At 34.1% G+C, this 25,231-nt stretch overlaps 3 protein-coding genes across 3 annotated transcripts; all 3 read right to left on the minus strand.

The window, feature by feature from the left end:
* Positions 1 to 749: 749 nt before the first annotated feature.
* Positions 750 to 2,957, minus strand: LOC131000992 (mitochondrial import inner membrane translocase subunit TIM14-1-like). The gene is made up of 3 exons (XM_057927144.1): positions 2,667 to 2,957; positions 1,965 to 2,143; positions 750 to 1,200 (listed from the first exon to the last, which is right to left on the minus strand). Exons 1-3 carry the CDS (start codon positions 2,667 to 2,669, stop codon positions 1,041 to 1,043), a joined length of 342 nt encoding a protein of 113 aa, XP_057783127.1. The 5' UTR covers positions 2,670 to 2,957; the 3' UTR covers positions 750 to 1,040.
* Positions 2,958 to 8,209: 5,252 nt separating this feature from the next.
* On the minus strand, positions 8,210 to 11,896 carry LOC131000993 (uncharacterized). Its single transcript, XM_057927145.1, has 6 exons — positions 11,385 to 11,896; positions 10,893 to 10,953; positions 9,767 to 9,880; positions 9,571 to 9,669; positions 8,862 to 8,987; positions 8,210 to 8,536 (listed from the first exon to the last, which is right to left on the minus strand). Exons 1-6 carry the CDS (start codon positions 11,499 to 11,501, stop codon positions 8,391 to 8,393), a joined length of 663 nt encoding a protein of 220 aa, XP_057783128.1. The 5' UTR covers positions 11,502 to 11,896; the 3' UTR covers positions 8,210 to 8,390.
* Positions 11,897 to 13,621: 1,725 nt separating this feature from the next.
* On the minus strand, positions 13,622 to 17,120 carry LOC131000994 (protein IQ-DOMAIN 2-like). Its single transcript, XM_057927147.1, has 6 exons — positions 16,780 to 17,120; positions 16,263 to 16,358; positions 15,820 to 16,140; positions 15,086 to 15,307; positions 14,722 to 14,841; positions 13,622 to 14,584 (listed from the first exon to the last, which is right to left on the minus strand). The coding sequence occupies exons 2-6, from the start codon at positions 16,317 to 16,319 to the stop codon at positions 13,916 to 13,918; spliced, it is 1,389 nt and encodes a 462-aa protein (XP_057783130.1). The 5' UTR covers positions 16,320 to 16,358; positions 16,780 to 17,120; the 3' UTR covers positions 13,622 to 13,915.
* Positions 17,121 to 25,231: the final 8,111 nt, after the last annotated feature.

The raw sequence follows: 25,231 nt of genomic DNA on the forward strand, positions 1-25,231 counted from the left end.
TGTTTGAATAATTGAGCTTATAAGCTAAAGAGTGAATTTTAGTTAGAGAAAGAAATTCAAAGATAAATGAACTTGAAAGGTATAAGATGAAAATAATAAATTATAATTGAATAATATTTATAAAATAATGAAAAAAAATAAATCGAGGTAGATGAACTTATTTTCTTTGGGAGCTCTTGAAGCTTATTTTCAGAGCTTATAACCTATTTAAGAGTTTATTTTCTCAAACACTTTTACAAATACCCACTAATTGATCTCAAAAAACAAAAAACAAGCGGAATTCTATGCCGAGAATGTGATGCATTCCAATTCACACACCAAAAACCATCTAGATTTATGGTCATAGGGATTGAGCTCGCTGCTGCTGCTTCTTGCAACAAATCACATAATGCAATCAATCTTCAAACAAATTCTGCTGTTTCAAATTCAGATCAAGCTTCCTCTTATGCTTTCTGTTAGGTTAAGAAGTACTCAACCTAAATTTCTCGACATATCATTCTTCTTTTCATCAGATGTTGCAGACGCGATTGATAAATATTTTATTTCTTATTGTTTCCTTTTCTAAGACCGAGAATACAAATTGCTTCACCATTATTTCCATACCAGACTGGACCAAAATAGTATAAATAATTCCTCAAAGTAGCAACTCTAACCCTGCTCATAACATTTATAAATAAAAAAGAAGCATTTTCTACCCTCGTCAAAATAAATTAATTCAAAATCAGCTAAAATATAGAGCACAATCAGCGGATCGAAATTCTGAAGTCAATCCATTCAGATTTAATAGTTTATTGCAATCCTTGTAAAGCATATCTTCACTTATACACATCTAAGCGTAGAAATTAGAGTTGGGTAAATAGCACAAGGTTTACTGCAGCCGGTACTACTACTCAAGCACATCAAAGATTACACCCCTGCCCAAAGAATATATTCTTTTCTTTTGTAATAAAATTGAAGATCTTCCCCCCCACGTAATTGTTTTTTAGAGGTCAGGCACAAACTCGTACGGTCAAAACTTTGCCGAAGCCCTAGTGTAAAGATTAAAAAGCCGAGTCGCCACCACTTTTAGACTTCCCAAGCAACACATCTTTAGCTTCATTAATCTTAGAAGCAAGGTAATGGCTACCACCTGCATCAGGATGATTTGCTACCATCACCTTCCTGTGTGCTTCCCTTATCTTATCTGGTGGAGTGCTTTCCCTAATCAAGAAAATTAGTAAGTTAACAAATGCACTCTTAGCTCTTATATTGCCCACGAATCGAAGTAGGAATATGTTAAAACAGAAAATGGACAGACAGAAATCTTACATGATAAATTATGTACTTACAAACTGACTGGGGAAAAGATGACAATCATGATTACGAGCAAGTCAGCATATATGTTTATATAAATATGTATATCAATAGAACTACCAACATTAGAGTTATTCATTTATTAGAGTACAAGACACTGGGATATATGTATATATATCATTATTCATTCATTTATATGTACTTATGTAGGGACAGTGACACTAAAAGAAGGAAAGAAAAAGACAAAAAAGTGACAAGTTACTCAGAACTAAGTGTAGCTAGATTTAAGCCAAAACCTTTGAATTGCAGACTAGCCCAACCAATTATTAAAGTTCAGCACTCTCCAATGTATGAACTTATATAGTCACATGTTTAAAAGCAGTTCAATGTAATAGTGAGACAAACTGATTTACAGAATGAACAAAATAATCCCGAATTCTAGAAAAACTATCAAGCTTGAATCAGCTTAACTCTATTAGTTTCAAAAAAGTGACATCCTCATGATACGTTGTTGTGCAGTTGTTAGAACCAAGACATTTCATAAGCCAGCCATTCCACGCATTACAAATTGCATGATAAAGTGAGCAGCACAAGAAAAGACAGCACTGAAGTATAGTTACATAATATTCACTCTGCATTCTGCAGTCAAAAGAAGGAAAGTTTAGATTTACCTGACTCCAAGAATAAGTGATGCTTCCCTGCGAGTCATTTTTGGTTGGAAACCTCCCTCATAGAATTTACGCATTCTGGCAGTTGGTGGTCTTGCTTTGAATGCTTGCCATGCCTGAATGCTATATTTACCTGCTAGAGCAGCAGCAGCAACAGCAATTCCAGCTATGAGTGGCGAACCCTGTATAAGTTATCAGATTTCTGTTTTCAATCGAGTGGATAATGAATATAGGACAAACATCAATAATCAGCAAGCAATAGAAAATACCCATCGATTAAAAAAAAATCATATTCATGGCATCAGCTACTGCTTCTATCCAAAATATAAATTTTGGATAAAAATTATATATTGTCATGGTGAATAAATTGCGTGCGTTGTTATCATGATTGTGGCTATAAATTAGAAGTTCACAGAACCAAATTCCAAAATATATACACAAATAAATACATGCATATGATAAAGAAAACAACTAATTTATAGCCACAATCATGATAACAACGCACGCAATTTATTCAATTCCAATGAGGAAGGTGAACACCTCAAAATTCACTTTAGGAGCCAAATCTATCGGTGAAAAACCAAATAAACTACTAAAACCAACGAATCAATAACGCGGAACGCAATAAAAGTCATAAATTTGCAACTAGTCATTCACGTTCTTTAATTTAAAAATACAAACCAAATAAGAAGTTGGAGCGCTCACCATTTCCGATTTGAACACGGCCTCAGAGATGAAAAATATGGGAATTCAACATTCAAAGATGTTATTTTCTGATTTAAAACTGGTAGGGAAAGAACTAGGGTTTCTTTATTTGTGAAATGCGACGAGGTCTGTAATAGTATTCGATTGAAAGGTCGAATTAGTGAAGCCCGAAATTATATTATCACGCGAGATGCACGTGACTTACCAGATATTAACCATTTTCGGGGTTTTTGTATTTTATTTAAATAACCCCCCACCACCACCAAAAAAAAATACTCCATGTATCATTTTTCAAAATATATATTTGTATTCCTCAAATATATATATATATATATATGTATATTATTTTTTAATTAGTCTTAAATTATAACCCAAACTTTCATTCCCTTTTTACTTTAAGATAAAATACATTACATAGTCCAGGAATTGACGACTTACTTATTCAATGACTTTGGCATTGGACATTTCCAAAACAAGTACTATTGGGTTGAGTCAATTAGATAATAGACGTATATTGGCATTCTTCTTAGTTGTGAATATCTGAATTGGTTGTTCGTTGTTCAAGAATTTTTATTTGGGCTGTTCATACCATCCGTACATAGTATTTTAATATAATATTTTCAATTCTTTCGTGTTTCAGCAATAACATATTGTTCCATGGAGATAAGGTCCAAAATATAGAAGAAATAAGCGTTTCCACCACTCAGTCAATTTTGTTCCACTTAATCTCCCTTTCATAGTTCCATATATTTCCAGCTAAGGGATGATAAATCTCTCCTATTACATTAATCCAATTTTCATTTCATTTGGGAAAAATCATCTTTTTCTTAACAATGTCTTTGTCATTTGATCCAATAACGTTGCATTAGTTGATAAATATTAATCAACCATTCGAAGTGTTTTTCTTATGTATGCTTGATAAACCAACGTTTATATATAGATGTAGGAGGATCCTTTTGGGAAGTAAGAAGCCCCTTTGACATCTCTTCATTTGCAAATAATTCTTGATGTGAAAACACAGAGCCAAGGGACTGATCTTTGAATAGGAAAAAGAGTGGATCTGAAGAGGCACGCTTGCATATGAGAGTGGGGATCTGTAGAGACACACTGGGCAGGGCATAGGCCTGGTCGGGTCAGCAGACTAGGGTACAGGCTGGGCAAGTTGCCTTGTTAATATTACAAAAAAACTGCTTAAGTTAACATTTGATCCCTAGATCGTGTCAATGGCATGGCACAAACGCTTAAGTTAACATTTGTTATATTTTATGTATTTGTTCATGGTTCTCCGTTCTAACGAAAAGATGCGGTTCTCACTTGATCCACATATGTGTGTGTGTGTGTGTGTGTTTATTCATGGTTCTCCGTTCTCACGAAAAGATGTGACTCTCATTTGATCCATTATATATATAGAGAAAAGATCCGTAGAGAACTGCAAATATGTTCTCTATATAGAGAACATAAAAAAGTTATGAATCTATATATATATAAAAGTAAAATAAACTCTATCCTACGTGGCGGCATATAATCACTCTATTTCAATTTTTCTCAATTCTCATTCATTCTTATATTTTTCAATATCTCTAATCAATCTCCACCTCTAATCAAACTCCATCTTTTAAAAAATTTATAAAAATCAATAATATATAAATCTATAAAATCAATCAATAATATCACTTATATAATATATGTAAGTTACTCCATCGAATATAACATTAATATGCATTTTTTGAGTTTCAAGTTGTACAATTAATAACAATATAATGCTCCAACGAATTTTACATTAATATGCAAAATATATACATCAACTTATTCCAACGAATTTTAGATTCATATGCAAATCATATACATCAAAATACTAATTAGTTAACATCTGAGTTTCAATTATATATCCCAAATTTAATTTTTTTTTCAATAATCATTCATTCTTTTTTTAAAAAAAAAAATTAATTAATTTTCAGTAAAAATAATTATGAATATGTCTAAGATTTATAGTTTATAGTTTTGATTTAGATATTACATTGTTCTAATGAATTTTTTTAACAAATTTGCAGTTCACAGATGATCAAATAATAGCATTAGTAGAAATTGAGAAGTTGCTTATTGCTAATTTCACCAGTTTAACCAATTTTCCTGCCATATCGTTATCAAACGGAACTTTCATATCTGATTCAGACAATCTACTGATATTAGAAGAGATATCTTACAACATGGAAGAAATGAAAAAAAGGCAACGTTAAACTATATGTCTATATCCCTATTTGACAGATGAGCAAAGAATGATATATGAAAAAACATGGAAGAAATGAAAGAAGACAACGTTAAACTATATGTCTATATACCTCTTTGACAGATGAGCAAAAAATGATTTATGAAAAAAATAATGGCCGTGGTTGATAGTGGTGTAGGGAGGATTTTTCTTTCTATATGGATATAGCATCATTATTGTTGTCTAGGGCAGTATTACACACTCTAAATTTGGTATACCATTAGATTGCCACAAAGTGTAATTTTTTATAGCTATTAATTTTGAAAATTAAAAAATGCAACTTTAATTTGTTTTGAGTTCGTCCTCCATTTTAGAAAATAGAAAAAAAAATATTAAAATATAAAAATTACTAATTGTCTTTATGTATGTATGTATGTATGTATATGGTCAGAAACATCTGAGTTTCAATTACATATCCCACGTTTAATTTTTTTTTTCAATAATCATTCATTCTTTTTTTTTTCTTCAAAATTTTAATTAATTTTTAATAAAAATAATTTATGAATATGTCTACAATTTATAGTTTATAGTTTTAATTTGGATATTACATTGTTCTAATGACTTTTCTTTAACAGATTTGTAGTTCACAGATGATCAAATAAAAAACTTAGCATTGGTTGAAATTGAGAAGTTGCTTCTAATTTCACCAGTTTAACCAATTTTCCTAGCATGTCGTTATCAAACGAAACTGTCATATCTGATTAAGAGAATCTACTGATATTAGAAGAAATGTTTTACAATATGGAAGAAATGAAAAAAGACAACGTTAAACTATATGTCTATTTCCCTCTTTGACAGATAAGCAAAGAATTATTTATGAAAAAATAATGGTCCTGGTTGATAGTAGTGTAGGGAGGATTTTTCTTTCTATAAGTATATGGTGGTATAGGAAAGACATATATTTGGAACACCTTATACTCGATCATACGTAGGAAGGGTAGTACTTCAGGTAGCTTCGAGTGGTATAACATCAATAATGTTGTCTAGGGGTAGTACTACACGCTCTAGATTCGGTATACCATTAGATTGCCACAAAGTGTAATTTTTTATAGCTATTAATTTTGAAAATTAAAAAAAAAATGCAAGTTTATTTTGTTTTGAGTTCATCCTCCATTTTAGAAAATAGAAAAAAATATAAAAATTACTAATTGTCTTTATGTATGTATGTATGTATTTATATGGTCAGAATGGTTGGTCTAATATATTTTTCTCATTAGCTAAAATTCGTTATTTTGCTATTTAAGTTTTGATTAATTGTCTTCCTCTGTAAAAAAAAATGAATGAGTACACATTTGATAAAAGTACATTTTGATTTCAAATATACATATTACATATAATAATTTTCTCATAAGAAATAGGCAAATGCTTCTGGTTCGAATATAGAAGAAACCAAAGAATTTGTGGAATGGATACTTAAAATAGGTGACTGTACTACAAGTCAAAATCTTGGTGATGGAGAATCTGTTGTGACATTATCTGAAGACATTCTTATACGTGATGCAACAAATCCTATTGCAGCTATAGTGGAAAACACATATCATGCATTTGACCTATAAATGTTTAAGAATAGAGTTATCTTGGCCCCCACCAATGAGATGATTGATACGATAAATGATGACATCATGTCTTTAATGTCTATCAAAGAAAGGGTTTCCCTAAGTTCAAACAACATTCGCAAAGAAGATGGACAAGTGGACCTCGATGAATAGGTATTCTCGGATGAATATCTAAACACGATCAAGTGTTCACGATTGTCGAGTCATGAAATTAAGAGGGATGCATAATCTTGCTTTTTAGAAATATTGATTCATCTAATGAGCTTTGCAATGACACTAGGCTAATAGTAACTAAACTTGGGGAACTCGTAATTGAAGGCAAATTCATTTCAGGAAAAAATGTGGGCAAATAGTTTCCTATAGCTGGAATGATTATGAGTCCATCAGATTTCACTAAATTTTCAATTCGATTTTAGAGAAGACAATTATCTGTGAGTGTTTGTTTTGCTATGAAAATAAATAAAAATCAGGGACAATCTCTTTCAAATGTAGGATTATATCTACCGAAATATGTTTTTAGTCATGGACAACCCTACATGTCAAATTTAATAATTTATTCAAACTTTGATAGTTTAAGTCATTAATGATTTTATTTAATTTATTTATTTTTCTTATTTTTTTCAGTTATTAGTTCCAGCTACAGACATCTAATTTATGTACGTTTCAAATAATTGTTACAATTTCTCTTTTAATATCTTGTGGGTTGAAACTATGTTTACATATAAATTTCATAAAGACATTTAAATTAGATCAATTTCAAATAAATATTACAGCCTTTTACTTTAAAATAATTTTATTAAATTCTCCATTTTAGTAAAAAGAAATTCATAAAACAAAAAATATAATATTAAATAATTTTATAAATTTATATTTTAATAGATCCCGTCGAAATTCGACGGGTCATTTACTAGTAATTCAATAATTTCGATGAATAAATCAATGTATCTAATGAACAAGTTTTGGTCTGGATTCGAATCATGAGAGGGGGCGTGTTTTTATATATTTTTTCTGTATTTTGACTGAATACACATATCATTAGTTATGTGATATATTCATTAAATTTTTAGATTTATTTATTGTTCTCCGTTCTCTACTTATTTGCAGTTCTCCACGGAACCTAACCATATATATATATATATATATATATATATATATATATATATAGAAGATCAAATGAGAATGGAGAATGATTGCATAAGACCAGTATGTATGTTGCATAAAATGCTTGTAATTCGCATAAGCTGTTTGTAATGACTGCATAACAAAATTCAAATAATTTGATAAAATTTTCGCTCTCTCCAAGATTCGAACCCATATAAAAATTTTAAGCAATATTATACTGCATCTTATACAACACAACACTATATACTGACTTATACAATCATTCTCATTTCTCATGAAAGATAGCATTCTCAGTATACTTATCTCTATATATATTCAAATGAAAACTTTTAAATAAAATCAAAATGGAAGACCATTTTCAACCATTCAATCGTAAAAATATATAGTGAATGCATCATCTTGATTAATGAATGCAATATTTGAATTTTGAATCTTGGAGGGAACAAAAATTTAATTTTTTCCCATTTTTTTCAAATGCAGTAATTATGCGGTTCTCATTTTATATTGTAGTTTTTACCGTAACCAACCCTATACATATATAAACACACACGCACTTATACTGATAAGGTGAACAAGTAGGGAGAAATAGAAGCTAAAAATTGAAAAATGAGATACTCCCGCCAAACACAATCAATTAATCAAAATTATCCAGTGATGATCACAACAATATTTATGTATGCTATAAACTTATCTGAAGCGGCCTGCAAGAGCTCCAGACGTATCAGCAAATTATTAATCTCATAAACCATAACAAACAGTTCAAAATCTTTCCATTACATATCAAGATGAAGTATCATATCTGAGATCCTCAAATCTAGCCAGCAAGTTCATCTTGTATTCTCCGACTTCCTTGTACTCGCTGGAATCAGGGGTGGCCTTGATCACAGGTATCGCTCCAGCTTCATGTATAGCATCCACCGCTCCATCTGCAGCATCAGATAGCGAAGAGAGTGTCAGGGAATTGTTCTACTCATGCATCTGCATCGCTTATGTTTATCGTGTGGGAACAGAAACAGGATGGTAAGAGGACATTTGCGAAGCAACAATAAATAATAATGTTTCCAGTTAATAAATAAGAATGAAAAGATCGACAATGTTTATCTTCTGTGAGCAGTAATTGACTGATCTGGTACAGTATATGAAGAGAAGGAAACCGATATTTGAACAGGCTAATTTGGAATTGAATTAAACCAGAGCGTTTCTGAACACATGACCCATACTAAAAGAAGCAAACAACGTTGTAAATCTGACCTGACTTTGAGATGGCAACAAGAGCTTTCAAAGCTAGCCTTCGAGTGCGGTCATCTTTAGCACCCGCTAACATATTCACAAGCCCCTGAGCTCCACCTAATTCAACTATTTTCATTCTTCTTTTATCTGAAAGCAAAAAGAGAATCATAAGCATCCAAGATATCAGCAACAGCATTATTTCAGCTATCAGACAAAGATTGTAATAGAAGTCATCAGCACCCTTGATCAGAAGATTCAGAACATGCTACTCCAGAGTTACATGAGCGCTGTAAGAATGTCAAGCATTCACACATTTTTGTAGCGTCTTATTTTGGATTGTAGCTTTACTTGTTCTGCTGTAACTTTTTCTTTTCCTCTTGTTGGTCTCCCTTCGTAAGGTTGCTAACATACCTATCTTGTTATTCTTCTACGACATGGTTGGTTAAAACCTAATATGTTGGGTAGTATGCGTCTTAAAAGCAAGTGAGCATATTTGAATCAGGATTTAAGAGGAAGAACCGCTGATTATGACATAACTATTGAAACTTAATCCTGATGAGATCTTTTAACTCACGTAACATAAGGTTCCCACTCATTTAGATAATCATGGAAGATCAACAAAAGAACAGACTAGCAAACATTTTACTCGAGGAAAGGAGAGTATAACTTGGCCTACACATGCCAGGATCAATAACATGGTATTTACTGCACCTGAAAATTTAAGTATTACCATCTATTGAAAACCGCGCTAATCTGGATGCCCCCATTCTTTTGAATAAAGGATCCTTCACTTGTAAAAGTTTAACAGACTGCTGCATCACATTTTCTCCTAAAAAAGTCCAACATCATAAACATCTGAGTTTTGAATTTTGATTCAAAGGTTGAAAAGCTACATTTCAAATCACCACCCTTTTCAATAGACATACCCATGTATGGAAATAAGTGGTAGCCGATTATAGTTGCGGTTCCAGCAAAAAATAGCTTCAATAGCCATCCCATTTTTCTTTCAACATCCTCTTCCAGTGATTTCTCATCTAGTACTGTAGAAAATTAATTTGGTATCAGAATATAAATTAAAGTACCGAAATCTAAATTAACAAATATATGATCTTTTGTATGCCTAAAAATATGAACAGGTCTCACACTTAAATGAGAAGCTCAGAAGACCATACAAACACCTCCCACCCCAACCATCTCCCCCACCGCACCAGACCAAATATACAACACACAAATGCACACACAACACGGAATATCGAGCACATACTCATTCACTTTAGCTATCTATCCATGTTAAATGTATTTAAAACCTCGTTGAATTTATACAAGAGGAAGTGTTCAGCATTTATCCAAGTTACATTTACTTGATCCCCATTGAGAATTATAGAATGGAAGAGCTCAGCAGAACACAGTTACATCTCCTTCGTTTCATGCATAATTATTTCAACTCAAGAAACTACCTATAATAGAGCAGAAATGTTGCAACTTGCAAGTCCACTCATCTCATACAAAACGACACCATATTATTAATACGAGGCCACTGCCACCTACATGGCACAGAATTTTCATTCCTGATGCGAACTGGAATCGGAAACAAAAGCACATTTAAACAATTGAAGTCACCCAGTGAATACAATGACGGGCGTTTACTTTGCATGATTGATAAAATGGAGGATTGAGTATTTTTATCCTCAATAGTAGGATTATTCCAATCCCACCCTTTTGATAGGATAAGAATCAAGCAAACTAGCTTAAATGATAAAAATAATCAAGGGCTTTGGGATATCCCAACGTTTCAATACAACAAAGTAAACAAGGGATTAGTCTTACTATTTTTATCTATCAAGGCTAATCCTTCAAAGTAAACGCCCCCTAAATAGTTATCCATGATTCCATGAAACTAATAAAAAAGGGAACCAAAATATCCAACCACCAAAAGGTATTCAGTCACTTCCAGTATCAATGAATAAAGAGACGTCACTTCCAGTACCAAAATTATTCAATCACTTCCTTTAAATCTCAAGAAAGCAAATGCAATAAGGAGACATCACCTACCTCTTTTATAGGGTGATGAGAAATTCCGAGTCTGTATCACTGCATTCCTTCTGCATAAATGCTGCATTTCATTGAGCAACAATATAATATGAGGGGGATAAACAGATAATAATAAGAAGAAGATAGTAACTTCGGTCTTCCAAATTCCACAAACTCTTGAGTATATTAAAATGATCCAGTACAACGAATACAAAATTGAGAAAAGAATCCAGGTCTTCCCCAATCAATAAACCAATAAACAAAGAAGAGTTGTTCCTGGCAGAAATAAAACTAAGTGGAATCAAGTATCCGCGATTAGGCAATGCAACTAAATTTACGGAGAAGAAAGTAAAAAATTATTCGAAGACGCAAAAATTCCCGAGCTTGAAGAGCATTTCGATTCATCAACTGAAAAATCCAATCCTCGATTAAGCCAAGGCAAGCGCAGAACCCTTGGACTAACAAAATGCACACACACCTAGAGGATTGTATAGTGTAATTAAGGGGTGGTACCTTCTGTCCCAAGTCTGTTTGTGTGTTTCCCTTCTGCAACAATGAAAACCCGCGCTGAGTGGATTTGCGGCAGCTGGCGATTGTTGCGGTGTAAAACGGCTTAACAAAGCGATTCATGATCGCTAGCTTCAGATGTTAATGGTGGCGAACAGCTGCACTCACCATTTCCGATTTCAACACGAATTCAAAGCTTCATGGTTCTGGATTCTTCTTCTCTTGGAAACCTCTATTTAGCATTCAATTAGAGCTCGAAATAAGGCTCGAGCTCGGCTTGTTTATTATCGAATCAAGCTCCGAATGAGCTTTTTTCGAGCCGAATCTGGAATAGCTCGCGAGTAGTTCTGTTTATTTACAGCCCTATATGTCATTATATATGGAACAACTCAAAAAAAAAAAAAAAGCCATTATTTATGGAACAAAGAGAGAGTAATTAATTAGGGCTCTTTTTTTGTTTTTGGTTTTTTATTTTTCAACTAGAGTTTAGATGCAAGTGCAAAATAAGATTCACTCCCATGAAAATTGTATTCCAGTATTTTTTATTTATTTCTTTTATCCATCAAGTGAACATCCATATTTTTCTATGATTCTCGTTCATCACATAAATACTCATTTCCTTTCTTTTTTTTGCAAATATACCACCACATAATTAACTCGCAATAAAAAAAGAATCAGTATTCCACTGTTAGTCTCTCATACGCAATTACTTAGAGGATGTTTGGCTTTAGAGGGTGTTTAATAGAGCTTATAAATTCTTTAAAATAATTTATAAGCTGTTTATGAGTTTATGAAGTTATTCAAAGTGTTTTGCAAAATAAATTTTTAAATAATTTATAATAAGCTCCTTAAAAAATAAGTTCATCTACACCAATTTATTTTTTTATTATCTTATAAGTAAGACTCATTTTTATAAAATAACTTAATTATGATTTTTTATTTTCATCATAAATTATTCTAATTTCATCTCTCTTTAACAAAGATTTTCTCTCTCTCTCTAGTTTATAATCTCAATTATCTAAATACATTGACAACTCATATGCTCTTAAGAAAAATTATATTTTATAAACTTTTAAAAGATCTTATAAACTTCAAGAAAATTTTGAGGTAGTTGTCTAGGTGGTAAGAAGAGCACCATAATAGAGTTGCAGAAATAGTGTAGCCAAAAATGTACAGATAACAAAACATCTATCCGGATAACAGCCTGACATTAGGGTCCACCGAAGAAAATGGGCTTTAATTCCCCCCGTCCTTTTCTGTTTTAGAATTTTAGTTTCATTTTCTTCATTTGCTTCTTTTTTTTGCCTTTTCTAGCCGTTGATTCTTCTTTTTTTGTAAGTTTATATTTTGGCACAAATTTGTTGTGTTGTATGAATTTGCTTTTGAATAATATACGCGTTTGAATTTTAATTTTATTAATATAATTATATTAATTTTAAAATTATATTTTATTAATTTAAAAAAGTAATTAATTCGTGTAATTATATTAATTTTATGAAGTAAACTATAATACAAAAAATAAAATACATAAATAATGGAGAAAATATGGATAGGTAGTTAAAATATGAGTAGTTAAAAAAGGAGGTAGTTATTGTCTTGTTGAGATGGCACACATAAGACACTACTATGGAGTAACTCTGTTGTGAATGCTCTTATAAGCTCTTTAAAATAAGCTTAGCCATACATCATCTTAATCAATTTCTTAAAACATGCGCCGCCCCCCAAAAAAACCAACCATTTAACATCAACTTTAGATGAGCTCAAGACCTTTTCTTCACAATTAAATGGCCAAGGTGACGAGCTCAAGACCTTTTCTTCACAATTAAATGGCTGCATCACAGGGGACTTGAACCCAAGATCTTTGATCTTAGGCATTAACCCCTTACTGCTTAGCCAACACACGCACACCTGACTTGTGGTTTTTGATGCCAAAATTGGGAGTTGATTGTGAGTTAATCGTAAGGCTAGGCATTAACATTTAAGTTATTTTTCTTTCTTTTTTTTTTTAAAAAAAAGAGAAAAACATGAGTATTATGAGATATTAAATGGATGATTAAGGCCACCAAAAATTTCAAATTATTTGACCATTTTTACAACTTGAATCACCAAAATTCAAAAAGCAAATATATTTGTTTATATTATATCAATAATAGTTGCAAACGCGATAATTTAGCAGGAAGAAAAAGGGAAAGAAACGGCAGTATCATCCAGTCATACAATATCATATATATACAATGCAATTATTAGATCATAAATAAAATAAAATTTAATATAACATATAATTTCATGTAATCCTTTGTGATAGGCTATCCTTATAGAGTGGCTCCCAAACGTGACAAACCTAACAACAGTATAAAACAAAATAAAATCTATAGCAGCATTTGCTGAAGACTGGATCCATCAAGCCCTCAAGTACAATAAATAAACAACAATTTATATGAATGCAGCATCAAGAATCAATATATGAAAACAACTAATTTCTTTCATTTTTTCTCTGGATTTCAGCTCCTTATTGCCATGCAGCGCTCTTTAGGTTATCAATTAACTAATCCTCCATTCACATTTCCGTTCACTAGGGAGCTGGTTTCGACTTTTGGAGGGCCTGAATGTCGCCTAGCCCTGCCCGGTGAAGGTGGAAAAGAGAGGCGTTTCTTTGCAAAAGCAGCAGTTTCTTCTTTATCTGTTAATCCTGATGGACTTTGAGAGTTGAACCTGGCCTTTGCGGAGCGAGTTGGTGTCATGTAACTGGGAATGGATGGAGAGCTATCCAAGCTCTCGTCGTCTCTAACTGAACCAGCTATGCTATGCCTCCTCCTATTTCTCTCTGATTGAACACTGAACACGCTTCTTGAGTCATCCTCTTGACTCATCATGCTCACCTTTGGACTCGCATTTCTTAGTTTTCGTGCAGCCAATGAAGATACAGCCTTTGGAGAGGGAATGGCAGGGGCCCGGTGGCCATAAGACGCCTTCTGACTAGCTGCTGGAGATGGATTATCCGAGTTTAGCTGATGACGGGCAAAGGACTTTGTGATTTCTCCAATTTTGATGGATAAATGATCACCGTTGAGATCTTTCCCTGCTGTGTTTTTAGTCTCAAGAGGAGTAGCAGCCATCCATCGTTCCAACCAGCTCCAACCCCAGTGAGGATTTGTTGGGTCCATGAACAATAAGTTGTTCAATTTTGCTGATTTCTTCCACGTTTGCTGTTTTAAGTGACATTTTATCAAGTTAATGCATGCCGAATTTTTCTCATTCTCAAAATGAAGGTAATTAGTGATCTTATGTTTCCTTGTGTCGAATAGAGGCAGGAGATGTTTAGATTGCCATATATAAGAGGTACCTGGTGAGTGTATGAATAAGCAAGAGCTCTTTCGCGTCTCATTGCAGCTTCGTATTTGTGGAGCAGGCTCGCCTCAGTTTCCTCTTTCGTTTGTAAACTATCATCCCATTCCTCTGCCATCTGCACCATCATTGAAGAGTCTTTTAGTCAAAGAGATACTGAGACCTCAGTTAGTAGTCACATTTACGAGGATCGGGCTATCAAATATCAACATATGCTACAAAACTCGCATCAAAGTTACTTCCCTTGGATTGTTCGAACCACATCCCCTATCAGATTAATACTTTACATATCTACCGAAGATATCCACATGCAGATGCTAGGTTTCTAACAAAGACATAATTGCATCAGCGAAAGAACTCACTCTCAAGCTATCCAGCTCTTTTACACGTCTCTGCAAGAGCTGCCTCTGAACTGCCCTGCTTTCGTCCAACATTCTGGTTCTTCTTGATTGGATCTGAGATTGCAAGCGAGATAGAGTCTGCAAACATTTCAGAGTGTTTGAAGTCTGGCGTTCTGCTGCTGGGCCATCAACAAGTGACTTCAGTCTGACTAACCCTCTCAAAGCTCGCAATGCCCTCCTCGCCTGAAAATCAGGAACAGAATACCTAGCCCCGATTAAATATAATTCTACTTAAAGACTCTATCTTGAATAAGAACCTGAATAAAACACAATAGTTAGTAGTTATAGAGCTATGTAAATATGGCACTCTTCACCTTTCTACAAGTACAGTCAATGAGGCATTGATTAAAGATCCACAAGTAATAGTTATTGCCTCATCACTAAGTTCTAGATCTAATAAAAATTCTTTGACTGAATATAACCATATCACAGAATTAATTTAGCTACTTATAATATGCATCAGGTACAAACTAACAGAGGTAACCAGATTGAAGCCAGCATACAAGCATGATCATATCTAGGATTCACCGTCAGCAATTAAACACTTTCAATCTTGAAAATAGGGGCACATTATCCACAGCTCATGACCTCAAGAACATAGGTAGAAACATTCATTAATGTTGAAGTTCAAAACAATCACTATAATCAAGTTCAGTGATGAAGTAAAAAATGAGCAAATTTGCATTGCAGCATACCAGGTAACCACGGAAAGCAGTCTGAATTTTGAGTGCTGCAACTTCCTCCTGGTGTTTTCCAGCAACTTGAGTCACTGTAGGCAGTGGAACCACCTCTGGAGTAGCCTCCACAGCAGCTATCTCTACTTCAGTATCTACAGCTGCAGCAACTGCAACGGAGTGAGCATGCTTTGTCTGCTCATTCTCCAACTCCGTCGACCTCATGTTTCCCAGTTGTGGAGGTGGATGAGGATTAGAAACTTCAAAACTCTCTGGATTTGGTAAATCAGAGGCTGATGGCATTTCATTCACAAGCAATATCTTCTTTGATTTACTTGATCTCTGGAATCATGAATCACAGAAAAAATCAGAGGCACCAACAATCCATCAATTGATCATCAAATTTTAGCAAACAATCAAACCGTAATCTCATCAATTAAACCAAATTTGGCTTCCTCCTTTACCTTGGAACGCAGGCCTAGAGCCTTCTTTACTGATGAAAACCAACTACCTTTTGCCATCCTCTTATCACTCCTCAGTGGTCCTATCCCAAGCAAAAACTACAAAACAAAGAAACCATAATCATTTTCAGGACTCAATTTGCCCCAAAATTCCTCAACATCATAATGCACAATCACAAACATCTTAAAAACAGAAACAAGACAGCATAAAGTCAACATGTGCATGATTTCATAACACCTTAAATGTGCAAATCACTACCAAATGATCAAATATTCCAAAGACACATTTCACTTAATTAGATATGCAGACAGTACAGGAACAGAAATCAAATGTAAGAATGAAGATTCCATACATTGTCATCTCCATATACAACTAACTCACTCCATTTCTACCTGCGCATTTCCACTGAGTTCAACAATTCGGAGCAACATGTGCTGAACAGACAAATGCGAAAGAATCCGAGCACACAGATATCAAGGAAAATCGTCGACAACAGTTAATTTGAACAAAGAATCTTACTTCAGTTGAGGTTGGCAATCGAATCACCGGAAATGTATAGTTTGTCAGATCTCAGATAGGTACAGTCTCGTCGTCCACTTTTGAAACACGAAATTTGAAACACACAAAAGGAAAGACGTTGAACTGTTGTGGAAGCTTTCTCGATTGAGTATGAGGAGTTGGGAAGACAGAGAGAGCAGATCTTAGCAATTCAACCAACAAACGCATAATAACTAATTACTAAAATAAGAATTCACAGTAGCCTTCACTACTGGTTTATGTTTATCCACCCTGGGACCCACGCACACTTTTTTTTCCATTACGTATTAATCACAAGTTTATGCTAAATACAAGGTTTTTTCGTGGATAACATATTCTCTAAAAATCAATATATTTTCAATCTCGATTAGCTGAAGAAAATAACGTGTCGTCGTACTAAAATTTAAAATGGAGAGGCTTCTATTTTAAATTATAAAAATGTCAAAACATCGCTATTTACGAGATAGATCAATTATATAAAATATATTTTTTATTAATTAAAATATTATTTTATTTGAAATAGTGCATCATAAAGATATTATCAACTCGATAAGTATACTATTAAAGTTAATGAGTATTATATAATTATTAAAATTACAAAAAAGTAATACTATAATAACATTAACACAATAAAATTCCTATATATATATAGGAATGAGATCATATAGATCCCAATGCTTATAATAGATCCCTAGATCCAAATCTTGACAACACATTTATGACATGTGGCGCATCAAGATGGTGACACGTGGCAAGGATTCCAAGGCAAAATCTGGAGGGGTAAAATTGGAATGTAATTTTCGAATTTAATAATTAAAAAAACAATATATTTTTTTTTAGATTTTCTCAAAATAGATAATATTTTAGATGCATATAGTTTCACACAAAGATACATAAAGTTTTCACATGAAATGCATAACTTTGAACAGAAAAATGCATTTAATTTTTTCAGTTTTGATATTTTCACCACCCCACCCCATACCACCCCCCAATCCAGCCCACACCACCCCCCAACCCTCCCCATTACCACCCCCCAAAAATAGGCATGTTTCACATGCATATAAAATCAAACAAAAATGCATAAAGTTTTCACATAAAAATGCATTAAATTATACAAAAAATGCATTTCATTTTAATAAATCTGGTAGTTTCGCCACCCCACCCCTGCCCCTGCCCCCCTGTTCGCTAATATTTTCACCACGCCGCAAGTATACGAGTAGTTGTAATATATGGAAGCAAGGTCGTATCCCACAAGGATTAGTAGTTCAATCTAGTGATTATCCTAATTCATTATGCTAGAGCTATTTAGACTAAACAAGGAGGTGAGTGGTTTGATTAACTAACAAATTCAAAGACAAAATAAGAACAATCAAACAAAGTGGATTAATTAAGTGATGAAGGTGGTTTAGGGATTAGGCATCGATGGATTAGCAATGGACTTCAAATTAGCTCAATATTAGTCTTGATATTCCTATTTATCTAGAGTGATCTCCCCACTAGTTCTAGCCCCCTCCCGGACGACTAAAACGGTAGATTACGGGTCATAGTTGCCGTCCCCGGTCAACTTCTAACCTATAACTCCCAAAAGCACAAAGGATCGGTAAACTCTCATCCAACTCTCAACCTCCCGGTTTATTGAGTCAATATGTTTCAAGCTCCTAATCTATTGCAATTATCCTCTCCCGATTCAAATTACAAATTAGAAATGCATAAAGAGTGGCCAACACTTCATACAAGGAATAAAACTAGGGCTTGAAAAGATAATGAAGAAGGCATAATCAAAGACTAATAATGAGCATAATAATCAATTAATTACATCATCCATGAGCCTAATCCCCAAATTAATGGGGGATTTTATCCAAACATGTTCACAAACAACAAACCTAAATCAAAGAAATACATAAATGAAAGAGAGAGTAAGAAGTGACAAATCCTATTAATGAGCTTTCTCCAATCTTCTCTCCTCTTCAATGCATTCAATCTTGGTAAAAAGATGTGGTAATGGAGGCTAGGGTTTGGTGTGGAGGAATTGGGGAAGATGGAAAAATGGGTGTGTTTGAGGTTGGGGAAGATGAATAATGTGAGGAAAAGGGGAAAAATGGGGTTTAAGGGCTGAAAAACGCGACTGAGGGCCCACTTGGGGATGCTCCGCTCTTTTCCCGCGGTCACGGCCCGTGTCCGCGGTCTTCAAACGTGGGGGATGCTCAGGGGACCCGCGGTCCCGCCCCGTGGCCGCGGGTGGTGACCGCGGGTGTCTCCTGAGTCGGGAACAGCTGACCCGCGGTCTTACCCCGCGGCCGCGGGTGGTGACCGCGGGGTACTGGGCGTTTTGCACAGTCCGCTCGTTTTGCTCCGTTCTCCCTCGTCCGGACTCGGATTTGGTCGCCGTTTGCGCTCACGGATTCCTCTCGAGACGTACTTCAATCTCATATCTTCAAAATCCTCCAATTAATCCTTTATTTTTCCTGAAATTATTCCAAAACTACACCAAGATATCAAATCTTCATAAAACTAAATATTCGGGCACAAACAAGCATTCACAAGCAAAACATGAAGGGAAATGACAACAAAACATGTGGAATTAAGGTATGAAAACCATGTTTGTCACCCCCCACCCCACCCACCCTCCCCCCAAATTTTTTTTTATTTTTATTTTTTTCAAAACTGATTTTCAAAAAAAAAAAAATTTGGGGGGTGGGGGGGTCAGTGGTCAGAAAATCAGTTTTTGAGAAAATAAAAAAAAAAATTGTGGGGGGGGGTGGGTGGGGGTAGGGGTGGGTCAGTGGTCAGAAAATCAGTTTTTAAAAAAATAAATTTTTTTTTTTGGGGGGGTGGGGTGGGGTTCAGGGGTGTGGGGGGTGGGGTGAAATCTTATGCATTTTTATATGAAACTTTATACATTTTTATATGAAAGTTCATGCATTCTCGTATGAAACTTTATGCATCTAAAATATACCTATTTTGAAAAAATCTAATTTTTTTTTTCTCGAAAATTACATTCCAATTTTACCCCTCTCCAGATTTTGCCTTGAAATGCCTTGCCACGTGTCACCATCTTGATGCGCCACATGTCATAAATGTGTGGTCTAGATTTGGATCTACGGATCTATTATAAGCATAGGGATCCACCGGAACCCAACCCTATATATATATATATATATATATATATATATATATATATATAAACCAATTACTGTATAAACATATTATGATAGTCAATTTATTATAACTAATATAGTTATTAAAATTTTATATGCAATTTTTTACGGCAAAATTTTATAATTATATTTAATATTTTATTTTTGAACTTTGAAATGCCAGTGAAAAAATTAAAAAAATACAAAATATATCAATGTAAATCATATTTAATATTTTTTTTATTATGTATGAATATCAATCTAATGTTAAATCTAATTCAAAAGATAATACATATGCTAATATAAATAAATAATCCGTAAAAAACATAATTACAAATTAGATAAATTTAGATCATATAAGAACTTCTATTTTTTGGATATATACTAATGATTTATCTTCAAATTATTATAGAAAGTGCACCCTTTGTGAAAAAAGTGTGAATTAAGAAAAATAAAATTTTTGCCCCCTATATAATTTGATCCCTGAATAATATCACACTTATCATATAAAATTAGTTCACTTTAAATTTGTTGTGAATAATTATGAACTCATAAAAATAAAATTTTCGCTACTTACTTAGAGCATCTCCAATGCATGGTGTCTTAGGGGTGTCTTAGATGGTGGTCCCCACCTAAGACACACTCCACTCCAATGCATTGGTACTTAGAGAGTGTCTTAAATCTCCATTTCCACAAAATTCATATTTCTACACTTTTATTTTTAAATTCTCAATTTCATTAAAAATAAAATTAAACATTACAATAATTCAAATAAAATTAAAAACATAATTAAAATACGATAATAAAATAAAAAATAACAATAATTTCCTAATTTAAATAAGTCCTCGACGCTTGAGCACTTCTTGGACTAGGTGGTTGTGCAAGGCCAATTGTGCCTCCGTCATACCCGTCGTGTCCTTGTTCAAGAGCTTCATATCCATCTCCTCTCGTTTCATCCCGGCTTGCATTTTTTTGACCTCGGCAATTTCTCCCGTTTTCAGAGCATGCTCCTTCATGCTTTCGGCCACCTTCTCGAGGGCGTCGGAGAACGTCGAACCTCCTCCCGAAGACCCTCCTCCCTTCTTCGCCTTGCCCTTGTCTCGCTTTGCCACTTTTTGGCCTTGGGGTCTCGTCGTGACACTCGGCTCCGAAGAAGTGGTGGTTGCTCCACCATCGGAGCCCTTCGACTTCTTTGCGGAGTGGACATCCCCGGCTTGCGACATGAATCTCTCACATTCGCGAAGCACTTTCCAAGCTTTGATGTAGGAGAATTGCTTCTTGAAATTAGCCAAGACATTGGAGGCTTGCGAAAATGGAGCAAATCCCATCATTGGAAGCCTCGAACCACCTTGTTGCTCGAGGTATTCATCGAATTCACGATCCATTACAAGCAAAATGTAGAAGAGAGAATTGTTGTTGGGATTTAAAAAAAATTTAAAGAGAGAATTGTAGTTGAGAAAGTGGTGAATTTGATATTGTGGAATAGTGGTATTTGTAGAAGGGAAAAAAGGAAAAAAAAAATAAAAAAATAAAATAAAAAATAGCCGTTTAAAACAGCAACGGTCGATTTTTTTTAAAATTTGCAACGGCTATTTTAAATTTAAAAAATGAATTTCGATTTTTTTTTAAATGGGACGTGTCCTCCGGACGCGCTAACCATTTCCTCCCTTCGTCCCGTGTCTTAGCTAAGACACCGCCTCGCATCAGGGCGGGTCTCCAACGCTGCTCGCCTCCCAGCGCCCCGGATCGACACTCCACTCGCACCGGCGAGTGGAGATGCTCTTAATTTGATCCCTAACCATAAAATATTATTCTCTCGTCCATGAATCATCTTTTCTTTATTTCTTTTTTTGTTCGTCTTCAAAACATCTTGCTAATATATTTTTGGAAACAATTTAACTAATTATTATCCTTACAATTATCACATATTTACACCAATTGCCACAAACCCACCACTTTACATTTTTTTTTAGGAAAAAGATACTTTCATTAATTAAGAAACATCAGCATCTACAATCTCCTTCAGCCAAATAGGTAAAACATTTGTCCAAATGACAGACTCCTAACAGCTGCGCAAAAAAATGGCTAATCTATGAGCAGTTTGATTAGCCTCTCTATAAACATGTTTAATCTCAATCAAAAATTATCTCTTGCCACTTTCACTATATCTTTCAAGTATGCAGGAAGGCATCGTTCATCCTCCTCCTTATTCACCATAGCTCTAGCCGCTAATATTGAGTTTGTGTAAATCACCACCGGGGCCAGCTCTCGTTCCACACAAACCACAATCCCCTCAATAATTGCCATGATTTCGGCCATCATGACACTCGACGCCGGCGACATCTTTCGTGCCACAGCCACCTCCACCGTCTCTTCACAGTTACGAGCAATTATCCCAACCCTAAACTCTCATTTCTCCGGATCATACCTAGCATCCTTATCAACTCGGATTATTCATCTCTTTGGTTTTTCCCATTTTTTCATCCCAAGCTTCACGCCAAGCCATATCTCGATGGTATAAGTTGGCTTCGCCGCCAAATACATGTCCAGGTAGGCTCTTCCATCTGCTTCACAAGGCTTCTCATAACCTTCTTTAGTACCATGCTTGATGTTACATAAGTAAGTCCATGTTTTCCAAAGCATAATACCCTATAAAGCATACTCCTCACACTCAAAAAAGAAATGAATCGATTATGCTATATCAACCATCGTCATACCTTTCACCTTCTTGATAATCTCCCAAAACCTCGAGCTACTCCACACCTCTTTCACCTGCGTACAGTACAATAAAGAGTGGCTAATAGTTCCCCATTGATCTTTATAGATCTCGCATATCCCCTCACTCGGCACATGGTGCCGTTTAAGATTAACAGGAGTTGGTATAATATCCGTTAATGCCTGCCATAGAAAAACTCTCGCCTTCGGGGGTATAGTGACGTTCAACACCAACCTTCCCCATTTCTTCCTATCCTCATTACTTTGGTTGGGGTGTTGAACATGGTATCCCATGCCCATCAAATAAGCTGACTTCACCGTAAACAATCCTCTCGGGTCAGCTTTCCAGAAACATTGATCGACATCCCCTCGTTCCCCAATTGGATTTCCCAAAATTTTATCCCTTTCATAGGGCCTAAATCTACTCGCGATTTTCTGAACATCCCACACCCTATTGCTATCCAACAGATCTGCCACCAACTCCTCACCATTTTGAACCTCTATGCTCACCACCAGCTTCTGCATCCCCCCTCATCCACACATCCAAATATACCTTGATGTTACGCCCATTGCCAACACTCCAAGCCATACCCTCACGTAATAAAGATCTGCTCCACGCAATGGATCTCCACACATACGAGGCTTTCGGGGGCACGGCCGCTCACATGAAGTCCCCGTCCTTGAAGTACTTGGCCCGGAAGACCCGGGCAACTAACGAATCTGGGTTTTGTAACATCTCTAAGAAATGTATTGAGTGTATCCATTTGTGGACGACACAAGTTTTAAGAAATGTATTGAGTGTAGTGTGAATAGAATAAGTGTCCCACTTTTTGAAGGTACTAATTAAAGGGTTGTTTAGGGTACACTTGTCAAAAAAAGAAATGTGTATTCATTTCATGGACGAACGAAAAAGGAAATATGAGTATTCATTTCGTGGACGAATGAAGTATAAAATTAGTCAACTCTGAATTCGCTCTGAAAGATTATGAATTCAGAAAAAATAAACTTTTCATTACTTACGGAATTCGAACTCTGAACCACAAATTATTTATAATCACTTTTCTAGCAACAACTATTAGCTTATTAAAGTACCTATCATGTGATTCATAATTTCTAAAAATTAAATAATAATAATAATAATAATAATAATAATAATAATAATAATAATAATAATAATAATAATAATAATAATAATAATAATTTAGAACACAAAAAAATATTAAATAAGTAAAACTATAGTTTGCATTTTAATAAAATAAAATAAAATAATTAAATGCGCAAGTAGCTAGTGTAAAAATCATAAGACTAAGAAAAAAACTAAGATAGGCTGGGAATAAGAATTATGAAATGTTGCATTATTTTCTTAATTTTTTTTAATTATACTTCCTTATTTTATTAAAATTCTACGAAATACAAAAAATTAAAATTTTGGAATCAAATTATTTTACGACGACAGAATTCTTATAATTATTTATCAGTGAAGTGAAACTATTTTTAATTATCCGTACAATTTAGCCCAATCTAAAAAGTAAAAAGCGTTAACATAAATGTATCGCAATTATTCGTTATGAAATTATGAGAACATTTCCTAACTTTTTCCAAATGATCTGCTTTACATTAACTACATTTGATTTGGTTCCTGTAAATTGTAGGTATAGGATATTATAGCATAAATTTATACTCCCTTTGTCCGTGAAGCTTGAGCAATTTATTTTGAACACAGATTTTAAAGAGTTAGTATTATGTGTGTTAAGTGCTGGTGAAATGGTGAAAATATAAATAAAGAGAAAAAAAATTCTACGTAAAAAAAATGCTCAAGTTTAATGGGATAATCGGAAAGAAAACTGCTCAAACTTCAGGGGATGGAGTGAGCAATGTTTATAGCCAGTCAGGGTCACGAACTTTAAAAGAAGTAGTCACATCTTCGTCATGATCTTTTAGAAATGTCTCATTATTCAATTTGACCGAAATCATGACCATGATTCAAATTACTTATAACTTTCTTTTTGTTTTTTTTTTCTGAAACGCAAATTCTAACTTTCTTGAAGTTTATGAATTTAACTTTCAAGATTGAAAAAAATTGTGTTATAGTATGAGAAATTACGAGTTCAAATTTTACTGACCTCTTTTGGACCAAGCTTTTGTGGAGTTTCCTCGTGCCGATCTATATGATCATTGCGTTAATTCACCTCTATTGTTTTTAATTAGTAAAAACAATCATCCACGGTAATTATCTGGTCAATGTTGTTTGTTTTTAATTCACCTCTATTGTTGTTTTTAAATATTGAAAAATGTTTTTTATCCGAAAAATATAAACATTGGAATTGATTCGGTGTCTGAAGTAGAGTGACGGAAACGAAAACAAACAGTGTACATTGTTGTTAATGCAACATGATTCCACATATGCTATCAATTGAATGAGGTTCCTACGCGAACGTTTGTAATCTGCATACCACTCATATATTCTAGGGTTATTAGCTTGTAAATATACAATTTTTTTTTGACTTTCTATAATTTAACATGATTTATATTTTTTACTCACAAATATAAATTTAGTGGATTTTTATTTTGACACTCATAAG

This window comes from Salvia miltiorrhiza, chromosome 8 (genome assembly GCF_028751815.1).
Source record: "Salvia miltiorrhiza cultivar Shanhuang (shh) chromosome 8, IMPLAD_Smil_shh, whole genome shotgun sequence".
NCBI lineage: Eukaryota > Viridiplantae > Streptophyta > Magnoliopsida > Lamiales > Lamiaceae > Salvia > Salvia miltiorrhiza.